Source organism: Eleutherodactylus coqui, chromosome 5 (assembly GCF_035609145.1).
Source record: "Eleutherodactylus coqui strain aEleCoq1 chromosome 5, aEleCoq1.hap1, whole genome shotgun sequence".
In the NCBI taxonomy this organism is placed as follows: domain Eukaryota; kingdom Metazoa; phylum Chordata; class Amphibia; order Anura; family Eleutherodactylidae; genus Eleutherodactylus; species Eleutherodactylus coqui.
In genome coordinates this window covers 59,877,994-59,893,932 of record NC_089841.1, presented here as the reverse complement: position 1 = coordinate 59,893,932, position 15,939 = coordinate 59,877,994, and the positions used below count along the sequence as shown (strand labels likewise).

The 15,939-nt window shown below is 41.7% G+C and overlaps 1 protein-coding gene across 1 annotated transcript in view; it reads right to left on the bottom strand.

Annotated features, from left to right (window-relative positions):
• Positions 1–948: 948 nt before the first annotated feature.
• The window catches only part of ST8SIA5 (ST8 alpha-N-acetyl-neuraminide alpha-2,8-sialyltransferase 5), a 66,468-nt gene continuing 51,477 nt past the window's right edge, over positions 949–15,939 (bottom strand). Inside the window, exons 4-8 of the mRNA XM_066601844.1 lie at positions 11,872–11,958; positions 10,464–10,608; positions 8,272–8,384; positions 4,233–4,325; positions 949–3,259 (exon numbers count right to left, since the gene is read on the bottom strand). Coding sequence (XP_066457941.1) covers positions 2,797–3,259; positions 4,233–4,325; positions 8,272–8,384; positions 10,464–10,608; positions 11,872–11,958 — 901 coding nt within the window. The 3' untranslated portion in view covers positions 949–2,796. The remainder of the gene's footprint in view (positions 3,260–4,232; positions 4,326–8,271; positions 8,385–10,463; positions 10,609–11,871; positions 11,959–15,939) is intronic.

Genomic DNA, 15,939 nt, shown 5'->3' with positions numbered 1-15,939 from the left:
CTATCCGATGATGATGACATCCGGCCCACTGCAGTAACAGTGGGCTGGATAATCGGCTGATACACGGAGTCCCGAGTCTCGGATCCTTGTCCATCATCTATTGATGACCTATGCAGAGGATAGGTCATCAGATGAAAAAAGGGCAGAAACGCCCTTTAAGGGAAAACATGTTAACCTTCTATTCAGTTTTTATCCAGAATTTTCTATCTGGAATTGTGAAATTTTAGGCTTATCATAGATTCTTATGCTCATAACTCTTCATTACAGAATAAATAAGCTTAATTTACATAAAGCCAGAAAACCCGTTTTTACAACATTTTTTCACATTGACTTACTGGGAAAAATCATAAAATGTAAAAACAAAAATTCTGCTGTATTTTTACATGCTGTACCCCATTTGCTTGCCATCTTACTATAAAAGATTTAACCAATATTTTTGATACAGAATTCTTAAATGGATTGCATTATGTTTTATATGTTCCTTTTTTTCTCTATTTTTTACTTAAAAGGAAATATGAAAAATGTGTTTAGCAGATTTCATATTTTCCACCGTTGGCCAGCAGAGGGAGCCAGTTGCCGTAAATTTGGACTCACTACTGCTAAGTGATCGATCAAGAGGGTTTTCAACAATAGAACATTAATAATGTAAAATGAATGTTTAATCTTTACAAATATTAAAGAATTTCAATTACAATAAGTAAGAACAAAAACATGATACATTGATTTAAAAAAAAAAGATTTTTAAAAAGGGACCCCAACCCCCTCCCACATATTGGCCAATAGGAGGTGCAAAAGCTGCAGATACAAGCACAATATGATCACGTGTGTGAACAAGGCCATGGACCAACCTAATCCACAGAGGAGGAAAGAAAAATGTTGATCTTTACTTTACCCTCTAATTCTCACAAACTTGATCTGAAATTTCAAAAAATAAATCTAATTTTTTTTTCTGAGGTAAAATGGAGCAAAAATAAAAAAAATATATACATGCCAGCCTGCGGTAAAAGTGAGTGTACTGTGAAATATACCTGAGCTTTAACACCAAATCAATATTGACTCTTTTATTTGTATTGCCTGCTATGACATTAATAAGACAAAACAGTACTTCCAAAAACATTCCCGAAACAACAAAGAACAAAGGGAGCGGATAATCCGCTGACGAAAGAATCTTCTAACAAACAGAAAAGGCATAAAATGGTGGTAAATTCTTTAAAGGAGTTTTCCAACCTTCAGGGAAAGAAGTGGCGGAGGGCACAAAATAAGAAACTAAGGCCTACTCACCAATCATATGTCCCAAGATGACATAGCAGCAGCTCCGTTCCCTCATCATTCCAGAAGCAGGAAGTTGCTGCTGTGGTCACATGCTGTGCATGTGATCACTCCCGCCCAATCACAAGCTTGAGCAGTGATTCTACCATGTGACCACTGAAGCCTGTGATTGGCTGAGCAGTCACATGCACAATGAATAGCATGTGACCGCTGCAACAACTTCCAGGTTCCAGAGTGGCGGGGATGAGAGTGATTGTGATGGACCTGGGGAACATTTTATGACTTCTTTTGTTACTCCCTAGGCCCTGAGTGTTGGAAAACCCCTTTAAAGGGTATTCACATTATAGACATGTATGGTATATCCATAGGATATGCCATAAATGTCTTATAGGTGCAGTTTCAAATCTCTAAAATCTCCAGAATGGGGAACCCCAAACCTCCGTCCTGCTTGGTAATGCCATGTCCAGACCGGGAAGTATGGATAGGTAGCCCATTCATCTTGATTTGTATGTAGCATCGCCAGGCAGAGGACCCCAGTTCTCAGGATAAGTGAGGGTCCCAGAGTTGGGGATATTATGGCATATCCTGAAAATACCCCATTAAAAGGAACACACTGGTTTGGAGCAATTGTAAAAATGATATTCGGGAATTGCATTATGAGCGATCATTTAATAATTGATACTGGAGCAGCTTCTTTTAAGAGTGAGAAGAAGTCCGATGCAGTAAAGTGCTTTGAAAACGCCGTAATTCCCCATCCAATTGGCTTGTATCAGGTTCGCCCTCACTCTTACATTACAATAGAGAATCGCATATAATGCAATTCCCTAATACAAACATTTAAAAGGGGCTCCAAACTGGAGCTTCGCTTCACTTTAAAATACATCATATTCTTTGCTTTCCTTTTTATTCCGCTTGTAATTCCTGTCTACCTGTGCGCCAATGTTGCATATGCCCACGGTTCCAAGAAAGGACTTATGATTGTGTCCAGTAAGACCAGTTGGGACAGGCAATAGCAAGCTTTCATGGTGAAGGCATAATGGGTCACAAATGGACCAGCTTGCCCCATAGATAATCTCCTGTTTGTGCTTCATTGGCCTCCACCGCAACATAATCTTCCATTGTTTTCCTTGACCAATTTTTTTTTTTCCGAGGGTCATATCAAACCCAAAAAGCGGAAGATAATGCGGAACGCTATGGTCATGGTGAGGACACCAACTGTTTCTGTCCTCAACCAATCTCCAGGGTGGATGGCGGGTTACTGGTAAATGCTGGTAAATGCACTGCGTGTGCTAATTCTTCTTGTGTGCTTTGCGGAATTGTAGCTGTCAAACCATTGCTGATGAAAATGCTTTTTTTATGTTTTTGGCTTCCCCATACTCCCCCTTGACGATAAATAATTTCTTATAGTGGCTCTAGTGATCGCCAACTCATATGGAGGCATCATCCTTTGTAGTCTGCTCAAAGCATTATTGCATAATTTTCGATTGAAACATCCAACGCGCATATGGTATGCATGGATGAAGCTTCTTAGAAGCAGGTACCGGTATGGACACGGAGGATGCCCTTACTATGCATATGGATAAAGTTGAAGATCTCCGAAGGCATGGCGTGGAAGCCTGGTCGAGGTTTGACATTGTCATAGTAATGATGAGTAATGAAGATTCCTGATGGGTTCATGGGAAAGCCCCAAAAGCCGTAGAGGTGGACCTCATCACACAGTTCCAGAGCGGCTGTTACTAGGATCAAGCCACTGCTGATGCGTTTGGCCCTCACACCTTGGATGAGCCAAAATCGGGAGACGTTGATGAGATACTGAGGATGGAAATAATACACGGACTGTTGAGATTCGAAGTCGTCAAGGACGTACTTTACCCGGATGGAGACGTCAGTGTTTCGGGTGTTGTAGAAGGCAGGGAGAAGGATAGAAGCATTCTCGTAACCCTGTAACACATCGTAGAAAGGTTTCCGCCACTTCTCCAACTTTTGGAACCTATCAATGAAGAATATAAATGATTACAGTGGTGGTAGAGAAGGTTTACATTTGGAGGCTGCTATGGGGAGTACTGGTTTTAATTGTGGAGATCTAGCTGTGCATGGAGTCTCATGGGAAAAAAGTATGCAAATTAGATAAGCCATACACAAGAATTAGGAAATGCAAATGCATGTCAACGTGCAGGCTGTCAGTGTATAACGTGCGGGCTGTCACTGTATTGGACAGCACAAAGACAGGTGTCCGTATGGCATCTGATGTGAGTTGTGATTGAACCACTGGGGGCAAATTGCACACACGGCAAGTGGGCGCATGGTCTTAGGATGATAAATCCCTCCCATTGAAACATGAAGCTCCCTACAATGAAGCTATAGGCACCATATGGTTACCTACATGTAGCAGAATGGGGGGAATGTCATAAAATAACATCCAATGGTATATGGCACAATTTACTTTCTTTCAGAGTTATGTAAAGTCTGACCAAAAAACAATGTATGCCTTTATATGAAATCAGAGACATATGGAGCTACAGTAGATTCCCATTGTCTTCTATGGGCGTTCTGTTATGGCAACATACAACTCAAAGGTTGTACAGCACCATTATATAGAAAGCTGCATAAGCCTTTAACCTACTGATACATTATTACAAATCCTTAGCCTTGTGAGCAGGACTAGATAAGGTTTCTTCCTCAGAATGTAAGCAAGAAGGTTGACATGCATTGACAGTAAGCAGAATCTTGGCCATTTAGAAATCCTAATAGGCTGATAGATGTAATTTTTACATTTGGAATATCCAAACACATTGAGACAGAGGGCAACAATGACCTCCTCGCAAGCTGTCTCAATATTTTCGGACATTTTGCCAAGACTCCTTGGACCGTACAGTTTACAGTCAGCTATACTATAAATCGCCTCTCTAACCTATTTAACCTGAAAAAATGGCACCTCATTCCTGATCACATGACTGACTGACCTCTCTGTTATAATACTTGGATTGATTGTCACCACGTCTGTCTTCATACCAACATCTGCCAGGTATTTATCAGATATGGGAGGAAGGTTACATCTGAAAAAAGGGACAAAATACAATAGTCAAACCAAGAGTGCTCAGTAAACAATGAATTGCCAAGTTCGAGACTTGACTTTAACACTATAGAGATTCTGTGGCATGACCTGAAGAGGACTGTGGATGGAAGGCATTCCAGAAATATTAACCCTTTCCAATCCAATTTGTATCCTGGTTTTCCTAGGGGGCTTACTCTTTTTTTGCCGTTATACAAGGGCGTTATATGCTCTCTAAAGCCAGTACTGCATGAGGTGACACGTTGGATAGGCTCCGACAGCAGAGAGGCTGGCAGTATACAGTAAGAGAACCCCGACAGATGTCTTCCAACAATGGAGCTGTAAAGTCTTAAATCATAATATCTTCAGGAGGTCAGACAGTGGATTGGAAAGGGTTAATGAACTGAAACACACCTGCGGGGAGGAATGGTCCAAAAGTCCTCCTCAGCATTATTTAATACTTGTGTATACTGAAGAGAACTTTGGATTATTCCTACCTGCATTTATGTTTCAGTTTATCGATATTTCTGGGATGCCCTCTTCAGGTCATGCCACTACATCTCTATACGGGTATGGTCAGGACTCAAACTTGTATATTCAACTATAGCAACCACCTGGAGAAGGTGTTTGCTGCCAAAGGGAATCTACAGCTTATTAAATTCAATGGTTCACTTACCTTTTATCCCTGCATTGTGGATGGTTACTCAATGTGTGCCAGGCATGCAAAATAACCCCATCCATACAGTGCACATCCACACAATGGCAGCTAAAGTGCCACCTTTAAAAATGCCATCAAAGTGACCCATAAACAGACTAGCCGAGAACAATTCATGAACAGTGTCCCCATAAATTGTGCCAGAAGAGAGCCCCCCATAAAGTTTCAGCTATTGTCCTGAATTCTTCATCATTATATACACAAGGGTCAATGCCTTGCAGTGATGCTTCCTGTGTTACATGACTGACGGCCAGGATGCCAGTACTCAGACAAAGCTGCTTAATTCAACGTCATCCAAGTTCGTTTAGATTGTGACAACTATCTGATATACATGACTATATTCTTCATGTATTGATTGCATCGCCTATAGGGGAAAAGTGTGTTTAAAATAATGAAAGAGAAAATATGATGTGTACTACTCTCTGATTGGCCAGCACTAATCACGTGAGCAGCGCTGATCAATCAGAGAGCAGGTACTCCAGCACTAATATTGCACTGTGGGGATTGGGTAGTCTGAAGATTGCATCGGCCATCTTGGATGGCTAAAAATGGGACCCTGAGCATGTGATGGGAGGGACACTAGCACAGAAGAACACCAGCAAGTAACATAACTGCCTTCTTTGGTCCCAGGACAAAATTTTGTCCAGACACATGAAGGTCCCTTTAAGGAAGAAAATAGTCCAGTCACAAAGAAGTCAACATTGTTGGAGTCTTCATGGCACACAGAACCCAAATCATTAAATGAAATCTGCAAAATTTCCATTTTTACATTCTGTTCCCTTCTACGAGCACCGCAATGTACCAAGCGAAAGCAGAGGCTGTAATTGTCTGTATTGGACAACAGATGGAGCCAAACAGATTGATAGCGTAATTCTCCGATCAGCAAGAGACAATACGGTGAGGACAAAACACATTTATCGTATTCATTCATTTGTAAATCCACACATTCTAGAAATAGCCGTCCTGACAGAAAGCCGAGCATTGTCCTTGCTGCGGCCTTGACTGTGCAGCTATTGACTACTGATAAATTAGCGAAAGCGGAAGCAGCGGTGCTCAGTAGATTAAAACCAAGGTCAGGATGAAAAACAATGCTTCAGAAAGGATTAGAAAAATCAGCTGCTTTGACAAAATCTTTGTAATGAGACAGAATGTTCTAGGACATTGTAATTTCCATGGATCGTATCCACTCTTTAACCTACGCACTCCAGCTAATTCTGAGTATCCCCTACCAGAGTAATTATAGTCTGTGTATGGTGTTCTGGCTTGGTTGTCAATTCCCAGTCATTGTTATAAGGCTTGTATAAATATTCTGACATCGACTTGCAGGAATGCTGCCTTCCAATAGGTGGCGCTGCAGAAGTATTATTCCATCTTCCTTATTTGTATAGTTCCCAGTGGAGCAGGGATGGCCTTATAAGTCTCCTCACTCAGCTTCTAGCTGTCTCCTCACACGCCTTCTAGCTGCTCTCCTTAAGGAGACACAATACCCTTTCTGACCCAACTCATAGGCCTCACTAGCTAAGCCAGAAACCCACTGCACACTGATGAGGGGCAAAAATCCCTAAAACAGCTGTCTGTGTATGGTATTCTGGCTTGGTTGTCAATTCCCAGTCACTGTTACAAGGCTTGTATAAAGAGTCTGACATTGACTTGCAGGAATGCTGCCTTCCAATAGTTATGCTGCAGAGGCAATGTTCCATCTTCCCTATTTGCATATTTGCCAGAGGAGTTTGGATGACTTTATAAGTTTCCTCACACACCTTGTAGGTGCTCTCCTTAAGGAGAAACTATACCCTTCCTGACTCAATTAAAGGTGTTAAAATTGTAAAATAATCAGCAGTAAGGGTGCATTCAGACGAGTGTGTTTATGTGCGTACATACGTGCGCACACGACCACGCACGTATTAGAACCATTGGTTCCCTATGGTGTGTTCACATGTCCGTGTTTTACATGCATGCAAATGTGTGCACCTGTAAAAGAAAGGACATGCGTGCACCACATAGGTCCGTGGTGCATGTCAACATTCCCCCCGGGGAGTCCCCTCATCACTGAACACTGTGACAGCACTGTCACAGTGTTTAGTGACACGGGACTTCCCACGGGGAGTAAAGAATTCCCTGCCACAGCTGTAACAGCTGTGGCAGAGGATTGCGAAGCTCTCCGATTGATTTCAATGGGGCCGCTGCTGGCGGCGGCCCCATTAAAAAGCAATAGGATGCCGGCACCCATGCAGTAATTTTCAGGGAAGGGCTTTAAATATAAACCCTTCGCTGAAATTAATCCTAGTTGTAGTAAAAAAAAAAAATTTTAAATGCATACTTGCATTGGTCACTGAAAGGGCTGCGTCTGATTGGCTGAGTGCTCAGCCAATCACAGGCACGGCTCAGCTGTCATTCAATTATTGGCTGAGCACTGCCTGTGATTGGCTGAGCACTCAGCCAATCAGATGCAGCCCTTTCAGCAGATGGGGATTTTAAATCCCTGCCTGCTGAAAGAACTTTATTACAGTGATGGGACCCAAGCGGCTACACGTGCCTGAGCCCCGGCAGCGGCAAAAAGGTAAGTATGTATTTTTTTACATTTTTACACCAGATAGGAATGATTTTCAGAGAAGGGCTTATATTTAAACCCCTTCCATGAAAATCACTGCAGGGGTTGCTGGCAGATCATTGCTTTCAATGGGGCTGCTGGCAGCAACCACGGCCTCGTTGAAAGCAATGCTGCACAGACCTGCATTCACGCATATTTGTGCAGGGCGCCGGTTTTGTGGGCACCTATGTACGCACCAGCACACGCTTGTCTGAATGCACCCTAAAGCTTAATACATGTATAGAACTCAGGTCTTGGCTTGTGTATCAGATCATGCTGTGATTTCCTGCTCTGAATTGGAGGAAGAGCTGCCACATTCAGCATGGCTGTTACAAAGAATGCAGTGAGTGAGATACCAAAAAAATACTTAAAGGCTATGGAAACCTTTGGGGGAGAAACATTTTTTCCCTTAAATGCATGTATTTTGGGCCGGCATCCATTTTTTTTCTAGACTTCTTGTGATTGTCAGGAAACTTGTGAGACGCAATGTGAGCATATTCATTTATATAACATCCGACACAGGCAGCGCAACACTACACTCCTTGATCACATGACATGTGGCGTGGCCAAAGTCACTGTGTAGCCTAAATTTCCAGCCTCTGACCACATTATACTTGACTGCACAGTGACCGATATTTGATTTACCTGAAGACAAAGTCAGCATTATCTATTTCTTTTCCACATTTGCTGTTCTTCAGTATTCCTCCATTCCCGATCACAGCGCACTTCTTGAACTGTGATCGGTAATAAGGCATGTCCTGCAAGAAATAGAAACACCTATAGTAAGCTATGAGAAATTTCTTTACAAGTCACTGGTACTCAAGAAGGACATATCAGAGCTTGAGCGGGTACAAAGGCGGGCAACTAAAGTAATAAATGGAATAGGCGAACTACAATACCCAGAGAGGTTATCAAAATTGGGGTTATTTAGTTTAGAAAAAAAGACATTAACTCCTTAATGACAAGGCCATTTTTTTCCATCTTGGTTTTATCCTCCCCCCTTTTAAAAAAATTCTAAGCGGAGTAAAATGAAAAAAAAAGGGACATTCCGCCAACTTTCAGTGCGTCTTCTTTCTACGGCGCAGAAGCTGCAACAAACATGGCGTGATAACTGTATTCTATGGGTCTGTACGATTACTACCATACCAAACGTGTATAGTTTTTTTTTTTGCTGTATTTTATTTTTTTTCAAAGACATTTAATTTTTGAAATTATTTTTGCTGCCATCTTCTGCGTGGAATAACTTTTTCACTTTTCCGTCGATATACTAGTGCAAGGGTTTGCTTTTTGTGAGACATGCTGTTGTTTACGTTGGTACCCTCTCGGAATACATACGACTTTTTCATTGATTTTTATTTGCATTTTTCCTGGGAGACAGGGTGACTGAAAAAGTGCATTTGTGGTGTACCTTATTATTATTTTTTTTCGGACGGTGTTCCCTGTGCAGGGTAAATAATGCACTACTTTGATAGATCGGACTTTTTCCGGACACAGCGATACCAAATATATATTTTTGTTTTAGGATTTAGATTTTTTTTTTATTATAGATATGGCAAAAGGGGGGTGATTTGAATTTCTGATACTTTTTTCTTCTTCTCACAATTAGTAAAAGTTTATTGATCTTATTTTTACTTTTTTTTTTAGCCCCCTTAGGGGACCACAACTAGCGATGCTTTGATCGCTCTTGCAGTATGATGTAATGCTATAGCATTACATCATACGGCAATCTGACAGGCAGTCTATCAGGCCGCCCCATGGGGATGGCTTGATAGGCGGTCTGCTAAGGCAGCCCTGCGGCCTTTCAGAAGGCCCCCGGCTGCCATGACACCCACACGGCTCCCTGCGATCTCACACAGGAGCAGGGGCGTACGAGACCCCAGAACATCGTTCCAGGCATTTAAAGGGTAATAGTGCCGATCAGACGTGCGGCTGTTTGCAGCAATTGCCCACGGCTGTCAGCTGTAAGAAGAGAGGTCTCCCCGCGATTTCTCTTCATACATACCCTGACGCTGCATGACGTAAATGTACATTATATAGCGGGAAGGGGTTAAGGAGCCACCGAATAACTATGTATAAATATATCAGGGGACAAGACAAGGATCTCTCCCATAATCTATTTATACCCAGGACTGTGACTGTAACAAGGGTGCATCCTCTACGTCTAGAGAAAAGAAGGTTTCTATACCGACATACACGGGAGTTCTTTACTGTAAGAGCAGTGAGACTATGGAACTCTCTGCCTGAGGACGCGGTGATGGCAAATTCGATAAAGTGTTCAAGAGGGGCCTTTCTAGAGTGCAACAATATTACATGTTATATCACTGATTGCTTCAGAAGTGTTGGTGATCCAGGGATTATTCTGATTGCCAGATTAGTGTGGAAGGATTTCCCCCCCCCCCCCCCCTAAAATAAGGAAAATTGCCTTCTACCTCATTGTTGTTTTTTTTTGCCTTCCTCTGGATCAACACTGGGAAGTAATAGGCTGAACTGGATGGACATATGTCTTATTTCAGCCTTAAACACTATGGATGACTATATAGATCACATTAGAAGTTTTGTCCAGGACTGTGGGCTTGGTAGTGCAAGTGCAGTTCTCAGAGTTGGTGCAGTATTTATGCACTGAACTTGGATCTGGTACTGTATTTATGTTATAAATTTTGTTCGGGTGCCATATTTATGTTATAATCTTGACTCTGGTGCTGTATTTATGTTATAATCTTGATTCTGGTGCTGTATTTAAGTTATGATCTTGGTTCTAGAACTGTATTTATGTAGTGATTGGTTTTGGTATTGTATTTATGACATGCGCTTCAGGCAGCCCCTGGTAGTGATAGTACCTTGGGAAATATCTTGAAGATTTCAGGGCTGATCTGAAATATACCACTCGTATCAACTTCATATCTGAGCTTCGTCCCGAGTGGTGTGTTCTTCTGGGTGGTGAAAAGGAAGGAAGGGGCGTTGCAACATTTAGACAGCTGAGATCTAGAAAATATAAAACCCAAGAACGTCATCATGGAGGGTCACAAGGGTTAAAAACAGGATGTAGACAATTATGAAGCGATTGGGCACCAGTGCAAATCATGAGCCGCTACCAACTTTCCATTTATAGAAGTGGTTCTTCTATAGGAACCTTTAGATATGCAGAAACACCACTGTAACCACTGCATTTCCTATTACTTGCCTGGTTTGGCAACGATTTCAATTGTTTTCTAGCATACAAACCTGCAGAGTGATTATCCAAGCATCATGCAAGATAGAATTTTTTTGTGTGTCCTTAAAAAATGTTGTGTTGCCAAATACATGATTACCGATGACAGAGAAAATATTGGCACCCACTTAAAAAATACATATCTTTTTAATAACCAATTGCTATATAGTAATAAAACGGACTTACTACATATTTAAATTGTATTACTAATGCGGTGGGATGGTTAGTTTTACTCATTATTATACATTTTCTGTATAAATAGTACTATTCCCAGACTGCATGTCGCCAGAGCAAGCACTGCAGACACTGAGCAAGCAGGAATGGCTGGGAAATGTGAGCTCTAAACCATGCAGAGTTGCTGGTATTGCTTTGGCTTATAATTGTTGTCCGAGACTTTTACTACTGATGATCTAAAATATCTCATCAACACTTAATTGGCGGGAGCTCTTCTGCTCAGGATGCCCGCCAATCAGCTATTTGCTGGGCCCACTGTCAGTGCGGAAAGAGCTGTTAGCAAAGAGCGCTGTCAACATTGTAGTGGCCCTGCTAGTATTACATTGAATTTAATGGGAGCTGTCCTTGCAATACCAATTTGGGGGGCTGCAATACGAACAGCGCTATCTGCTGCCAGTGCTGTCTGATGACGCGGCGAATAGCTGATCGGCAGAGATCCTGAGCAACAGACTCCCACTGATCTACTTTTGATGTCTTATCCTAAGTACCCGCAGCAATTCCGCAAGAATTATGTAGCGGATTTGGCAACATTTGGTAACATTTTCACTTGTGGAACAGCTTCAAAAGCACAATTTCGCAGCATTAATAGCCATGCTGTGGATTCAGAATGCACAGCGTTTTTCAAAAATGCTTCGGACTCGTCGCAGAAAATATCTGCACCATATGGACATCTTTTTAAATCCCCTCTGTGGACTTGTATTGTAATTGCTGTGAAGTTTCTGCAGCGATTCCGCAAGAGTATATTCAGATCCTGCATGTGTGAAGGCGGCCTTACATGTTCATTGATTTTGGGGGTCACTCACTTGAACATATTGGCTTCTGTCACATTCATTTCCCATTTGCAGATCTGAAGACTTTTCCAGCGATCAAACAAATCTGTTTCTTTCACCCTGGGGAAGAATAGATAAATAAATATATTAAAACGAATAGTTAAATCAAGTTATAAGATCGAGACGCTGTAAATAGAGACTGCTGTATAATCGCCGTACCACAGTGATTGCCCCCCCCCCCATCATGCCTCAGGATGGAGCCGAGTTATTGGGGGAGCTTATCAAGGGCTTTGTGCCAATATTTTGACATTAAAAAGTCTCAAATTTTGACACGAATTTAATTATTTACTTTTGCCAATTTTTAAAAGTGACAAGGAATAGGGAGGGGCTTAGCAGGAGGAGACAAGGCCAATATTTATAACATTTTATTCCAGAAAATGACTGATTTAGGCCCTCTTGACACAAGCATACGCGTATTTGTGTGCACAGGAGAGTAGCGTTTTTTGCGGAATGAACTATGGGTTTTTTGCGCACGTGTCAGAATATTTTACTGCACTTTATGCACTCACAAAGCCGGTTCATTTGCGTGCAGCAAACAGACACACTGATTGAAATAGCTAATTAGTCTCTAGATGTGTTCTTTTTTCTGCACAATTAGGGTGGGGTCACACGAGCATGTTTTTGTGCGTGCGTGGGCACGCACAAAAACATGCTTGTATTTACAACAATGCATTCCCTATGGTGTGTGCACATGTCCATACTTTGCAGGTGCGTGCCTGCAAAGATAGGACATGCGTGCACCATAGGGAATGCGTGCATTGTTTTCAATGGAGCAGAGGAATTCTTCAATTCTCTACCTGCTGCCGGCATCCCCGTCAATGGCTTTTCAGGGAAGGGCTTCATAAGCCCTTCCCTGAAAAGCCATTTAAACAAAGTGTATTAAAAAAAAATCAATACTCACCTCCCTTCAGCTGCCGGGGCTTGTAGTTCTGAGCTATCAGCAGCCGGGGATTTAAAATCCCCGCCTGCTGGTAGCTCTAATTATGATTGGCTGAGTGCTTCAGCCAATCACAATCAGAGCTACCAGCAGGCGGGGATTTTAAATTCCCGCCTGCTGATAGCTGAGATCTACAGAGCCGGGGGCAGCCAGGAGAAGACGCGTCTGAGCCCGGCAGCCGAAGGGAGGTGAGTATGTTTTTTTTGTTTTGTTTTTTTAACACTTTTCTTTGTTTTTCGAGGAAGAACTTATATTTAAAGCCCTTCCCTGAAAAAACATTTCAGGGGTGCTGGCAGCAGGATCCTCCACTGCAGCTGTCATGTGTGACAGCTGCGGTAGGGACTTCTTTATTCCCCGCAGGGATTTAGAATTCCTCTCCTGCATCTGTCACAGATGTGGCAGGTGCAGCAGGGAATTATTTTTCCTTGCGGGGATGCAGGAAACATCTGCCGCACACAGCAGATTTGTTCTGCATCCCCGCGGGAAATGGCAGCGGCGGAGAGGTACGTTTTTCTTTACTTTTTTTTTTAACGCTAAAATGTTTCTTTTTCAGGGAAGGGTTTATATGTAAAGCCCTTCGGCAGAGCATTGTTTTCAATGGAGCCGCCGACAGCAGCTGCGGCTCCATTGACAACAAGCACGCAGCTGTGTTCACGCGTGTTTTTGCTCGTACCTAGGTGCGCACGTATGTATGGACCTAAGTACGCACAAAAACACGCTTGTGTGAACCCACCCTTATGCAGTGCTTCATGCATCTCCTTGCATATTGTGCACACATTTGCGTACCCCCATTGACTTTTATAGGGACTTTTGGTGCGCAAATATGCAAAAAATTGGGGAATTTTCTTTTTTTTTGTGCAAACAAAATGCGCATGTAAAATACGTAAATGTGAACGAACCTGTTGAAATTAATGTATTTCATTCTCTGTGTATTGCGCACACAAATATGCCCATGTGAAGCCGGCATAAGAAACATAACTCTGGACCTGCTCATATTTAATGGCTTGGTCAAAAAATTGGGAAGATAGCCCAAGATGCAACTCTTAACTCATTATGTACAGAACATGCATCTGGGGGGCTTAGGAGCTGGGCGGACCCTGTACAGGAAAGGTGCTGGCTGTGTTATACAGCTGACACCCCACATTCAATTGAGGTAACTCCAATCGAGGCCGTTTAACTCTGTTGATGTCAGTCAATAATGACCACAGATTTTGAGCAGCCAGAGAGAAGGAGGAAGCTCACTTTTTAACACGACTGCCCATTCCGCAAAGTGATCATGGGGTGGTTGTTAAGGTAGCCAGGAATCCAGTAACGTCTCCCAGGTTTGCCATTTAGTACTTCTAAGCCTCTAGCAAGGTGTAATAGAATGCCAACACAGCTACAATACACTGCAATATATAAGTATTTAAGTGTATTGTAAAATCTATCAAACAATCTAATGGGACTAAAAAATAAGCATAAATTTATATAAAAATGTAAAAAACAATTTAAAAGTTTTTTAAAAGCCTTTGTCCATTTATCATATAAAAAATCTAAAACATAAAAAAGATATAGTTAGTATCATTGTAAAAGTCCAAACTGTTAGGAGATTATATTATTTATCCATCACGGTGGAATTCAAAGTCCCATAACTTTTTTATTCTTCCATGAACGTAGCACTGTAAAAGCTTGTTTTTTGTGTGACGAGCTGTAATTTTTATTGGTACCGTTTATGGGTACAGATGGCTTTGTTATCACTTTTATTGTTTTTTGGGGAGGCAAAATGAACAAGATAAGCACTTTGGCTCCATTTTATAGGGGGGTTTGTTACAGTTTTTGCTGTGCAGGAAAAATGTGTTTAATGTATTGTACAGGTTGTTATGGATGCAATGATACCAAACATATGGGGGTTTTATTTTTTACAATATTTTTTTATAAACAAAGAAAGGAAAATGCGCAAAAAGGGTTGTTTTTCATTATTATTTTTCAGTAATGGGATGATTTCACTGGGATGACTTCGTCATTTTATCTCATGATAGAGATGGGAATAATTATAACAGTTCTGCTGACTATATTGCTGATATGTCGAGACCTCACACTTATGGTGGTTTGTGCAAATTAGTAGCTGCCAGGCAAATATTTAAGTCAGTGTTTTCGATAATCTGTAAAATACGTCTTTAATTATTTGTTCAATAGATTATTTTTGCCAGGTTTCACGTTCATAGGTGCATTAGATTTTGTTTTCCAATACAAACTCTGACCACCTTTTTACCCCCTTTAGACATTGAATTTTAAAAAATCCTTTCTTAGTGGATCTCTATGTTATATGAAACTGTCCAAATTTCACTTTTCTGACTTCAGTAGTTTCGGCTCTGCATTGATGAATCAGTCAGTCAGAACATTTCATTTTGGTGATCCTTGCGCCTGAAGGTAATACTACGAATCTGAAGGTTAGTGAAGGGCCTCTCATAATGCAGGTATTATGAGAATAGTTTATATAACTGTCGAAAAACGAACTCTCCTGTACTCCAGGCAGCGGCTCTATTGCCTGAGCTATCCAGCCCTTTGGACAGCTCTCCTGCATGACTTGGTTCTGGTTCCCTACTCTTGTTTCCCTGATTAGCCCCATGCTGTCCCTTGAGTAACTACATTATATAAACCTGGCCCTGTCTCTCTCTTCCTGCGAGATTATTGTGCTCTAAGCCTGTAGTCGAGCTCCACTACCTGCCCACTCGTCCACACTGCAAAATGGATAGACTTGTGTACCGACCACTGACTTCACCCTGACTACGCTACCTGTCTCCTCCTACTATACTGCAACTTATACTCCCCGTGTACCAACCACTACCTTCACCCTGACTACTCTATCGGCCTGTACTGGTTGCAACAAGAAGCTCCGAACCAGCACCTGATCGTGACATAACATAAGTTAATTAGCGATGGGTAAGCAATATAATAATTATGAAGATAGTTACAATTTGTATCATCTAGAAAGAGTAAAACAAATTTCACGCGAACAAAGTTGTGGTCAAAAGCTAGTAGTTTAACATAAGTTTGCAGGCACCTCTAAGGCTCCCCATTTAGGGCTCTCCATAAGAAAAATGGAGCTCCAATTGCTATAAAAG